A 3,744-nucleotide genomic window follows, 5' to 3' on the forward strand; every position below is an offset into this window, starting at 1 on the left:
ATCTCGATAGAAAAAAAACTTAATCAAGGATATTAGCAATACGTAAAATTTTATTTTAATATTATTTAAAAAAATAAGAATTCTAACATATATATATTCAGTATTTTTATAAAAAAAAAATACGATATAATTAATTTTTTTTGGCTTAAATAAATCTATTTCTGAAAAAATTAAACTATTCCAAATATCAAAATCTTTTCTTCTTTATTTGTTTGCCATTTTATGTTAAATGTATAAATACATTTATTTATTTTCTTTTTTTTTCTTATCTTTTCATAATTTCAGAATTTCCATTTGGTTATATTTTTTTGCGCTTTTTATAAAAAACATGAAAACATAAATCGAAAACGGAATTCATAAAAATTTTTCGTATAAAACTTTTTATAACATTCTATAAATCGATATTGAAAGATTCGCGTATAACTCTCATATGTGCATACGAATTAATTTATATCATATCTAATAAATCTAAACGTACTATATATATTATTCTTTTAATATCTAAATATTCTAAATAAAATATCTATAAATCATCTAAATACAGGATCAAATAAAATTATTAATTTCAAACGACAATCTCAATTTTCCCAATTATTTAAACTGATGAAATAATTTGGATTAACATCAAATCGTATTTGAATTGCAATCGTTTTCCAATATTTTTATATCTGTTCCTTTTTGCGTGTACATACATCAGAAACATTAACGAGCAATTTAAATGTACATTCGTTAAATATAATATTGTACTTACTGGTTGTATCGAATCCATCTTCGTACGGACATCTTTGTTTGGCTGTAGTGGAAGCTTTGGTCGGCGGCCAACAGAGTAACGAGTCCCAGACTGGCTCGCACCACAACTCTGTAAAAAGAAACGATAGATCCATATAAGGTATTACTGTCACACTGTGTTCCACACGAGTGATATACGCGTTGGCGTTTTATACAATTTGATATATCGGTATATGAATGTCTTTGAATTTCACATGATGGCTGGAATAAATTATACTATTTCCTGCAAGCAGATTTGATTTTTTATTGATTATGTTTCGCTATTTTTTTGTCCCTGCTGTATTATATAGAAATTTCTTCTTTCAATTTCCCATTTTTTGATTAATATTGTATACATGATATACATTATTTTTTTTACAATTGTTGGAATTCTTCTGTCTTGTCGAAATTTTTACGATATTGATAATTAGTTTGTATTTTTATAAAAAATGTTCAAGATTGAAAAATAAAAAAATATATTATCAGGGATAATTCCCAAAGCTGTTTCTTTAAGACCGAATCTCCAAGATCTTTGTGTCCTTTTTACTGGAATTTCCTCTGTGATACTTGTTTTAGTTTTTTAACGTCCTTGTTCTACTTTTCTTTAATTGATGAAATTCTTTAATATGACTTTTGCAACATATTCAATATCTTATTTGCACAAGATAATTTCATTCCATTCGTATTTTTTTTTATTCCAGAATTAATTTCTTTCAAATTAGTTCTTCTCCTATTTCCCTGTATATTTCTATCAAAACGAATTCAAATAAATCACTAGTTTTCAAAGAAATGAAAAAAAAATTTTTAATTCTAAAAGAAATATTAAAATAAATTTCGAATATACTCACCACCTTCCAGAGGCATTAAATTCTTATATCTCGCGCTGCAGAAATCCGGCGTATTATTTTTAATTGCATTAGCGACATCCATATTTCTTTTAATTATCCATTTTTACTTCCTTTTGCCTCTGCATCCTCACTCATCACAAGCTCGATAAATCACACGTAAACAACGCGTATCCCTCCTCTTTCTTCATTTCTTCATTCTACCAATTTCTTCTCCTTGCCAGGCGTAATCGAATTTCAATTCCGGGATTTCCCCGCAACCAACCCCGTTTCTGTTTCCTCTATCTCTACAAGCTGAATTCTGGCTGGTTGAATGCTTTATCTCGAGCGGAGAGACGCTCGAACAAAGAAGAAAGAAATTTCTGTGCTGGTGGACTGTTTCGAGTTGCCTCTTTGTACTTGTGCTCGCTTTATCAGAGGCCAGAATAATTTTATTGTCACTGTTACACTCGTTACTCCCTTTCCATGTTATAATCGATCGCGATAAGAAAAATGGGTACAAAATAATAAATCAAAATTCGATTAAGATATTCATTTTCATCGCTTCTAATATCTTATATTGATCATTTTTAAATGAATTTAGAATTCATCTTGTAGAAATTTCAATATGTATATTTTTCTATTTGTAATTTTGTTTTTCAATTAGAAAAATATATTCATTCTTTCATCTGTTTTTAAAACTTGGAAAAATTTCAAAAATGTTTTGTTATAATGGAGAAGAGTAGAGGATTGTTTTAAGATAAATTGTATGATATCTGAATTTCAAATTGGGAATAAAAATTGTGCCTTGGGCTGAATTATAAGATAGTTGGTTCATTTATGATGTTCATCTGAAAAAGAAGAATTATAAAATTGTTAATTGAAAAAATATTTTTTTAAAGAAAATTTGAAATGAATTTTTAAAATTAAAATAAATATCAATAGTAAATTTAATTTATTATGAAGTATATTCTATACGATGCTATAACGAAGTACTTTGAATGAAATGCAGATTTCATCTTATTGCTTCTGATAGATAGTATATATTCATAAAATCTAGAAATATCATAACATTGCATGATGGTCTTTCATCCTAAAGGATTTCTTCTCAAAGCAACATATAATATTTATATATAATAAGCAAAAAAAAAAAAGAAATTTACCTTTAATAATTTCAACATGTGAATTTAATTAATTATGAAATATTTAATAATAATTTTTAATAATATAATTAATAATATATATTCAATAATAATTTAAAAAATTTAAAAAAAGAAATTATAGGATTGAATTGTTTAAAAACGAAAAATTTTTATTTTTTTTTTTACATAATAAATATATATAAATCATACAAATTAATAATTAAATATTTCATTTCCATTTTATTTATTAAAACAACTTTTGAGAAGGAAAATGATGTTAAAAGCCGAAACTTTATAAATTTTCTTTTTAATTAATATAAAATTATTTAACTAAAATGAAAAACTTGAAATTTTTGTCATCATAAAAAGGAATTGAATATTAAGCTTGAAAAAGAATTTTCAAACAATCGTTCAATGTTTTTTTTCTCTTTAAACTCTTTAAACTTCCACTTTTTACAATGAAACGTGAAAAAAGTTTCAAATAAGATTATTTGCTGATGATTATCTGCCAAATATGTCAGGTTACAAAAGAATTGACATTAATTGTCTGGAATAGTGAAAATTGGCAATAATCCTTGAACGATATTTGTTTTTTTTTTATTTTTAATTCCTAACAAATTTTCTACCTTTCTCATCCATTTTCTATATGATTCAGCAAATTCACAATAATAAAATTAGAATTTCCAGCGTAATTTAATTTTTTTTAAATTATAATTTTTTACTACATGACATCATTTTTGTTGATATACGAAAAATTTATTCTTGCATAAATTTTATCTCGTAATTTTGACTATCAAAAAAAAAATTCATATTCCATACTAGATGAATTTTCATACAGAATTTCAATTCAATATCATTTTTAACATATAATTTTTAATAACATCATTATTAATCTTCAACTGAAAATTCCTCTTCCTTCTTTAATAAATTTTATTTCTCACTCTAATTTCAAATGATAAAAAAAAAAAAAAAGAAAAATATCAACATTCGATACCAGATGAATTTTTATT

General features: G+C 24.6%; 1 protein-coding gene across 1 annotated transcript in view; it reads right to left on the reverse strand.

Annotated features, from left to right (window-relative positions):
• LOC102674236 (PDF receptor) overlaps positions 1-3,744 on the reverse strand; it is a gene marked incomplete at its 3' end in the record, with an annotated part of 30,862 nt that overhangs the window by 9,448 nt on the left and 17,670 nt on the right. Inside the window, exons 3-4 of the mRNA XM_006607278.2 lie at positions 1,617-2,443; positions 752-859 (exon numbers count right to left, since the gene is read on the reverse strand). Of these exons, the coding sequence (XP_006607341.2) occupies positions 752-859; positions 1,617-1,698 (190 nt within the window). The remainder of the gene's footprint in view (positions 1-751; positions 860-1,616; positions 2,444-3,744) is intronic.

Source organism: Apis dorsata, unplaced genomic scaffold (assembly GCF_000469605.1).
Source record: "Apis dorsata unplaced genomic scaffold, Apis dorsata 1.3 scaffold_4, whole genome shotgun sequence".
In the NCBI taxonomy this organism is placed as follows: domain Eukaryota; kingdom Metazoa; phylum Arthropoda; class Insecta; order Hymenoptera; family Apidae; genus Apis; species Apis dorsata.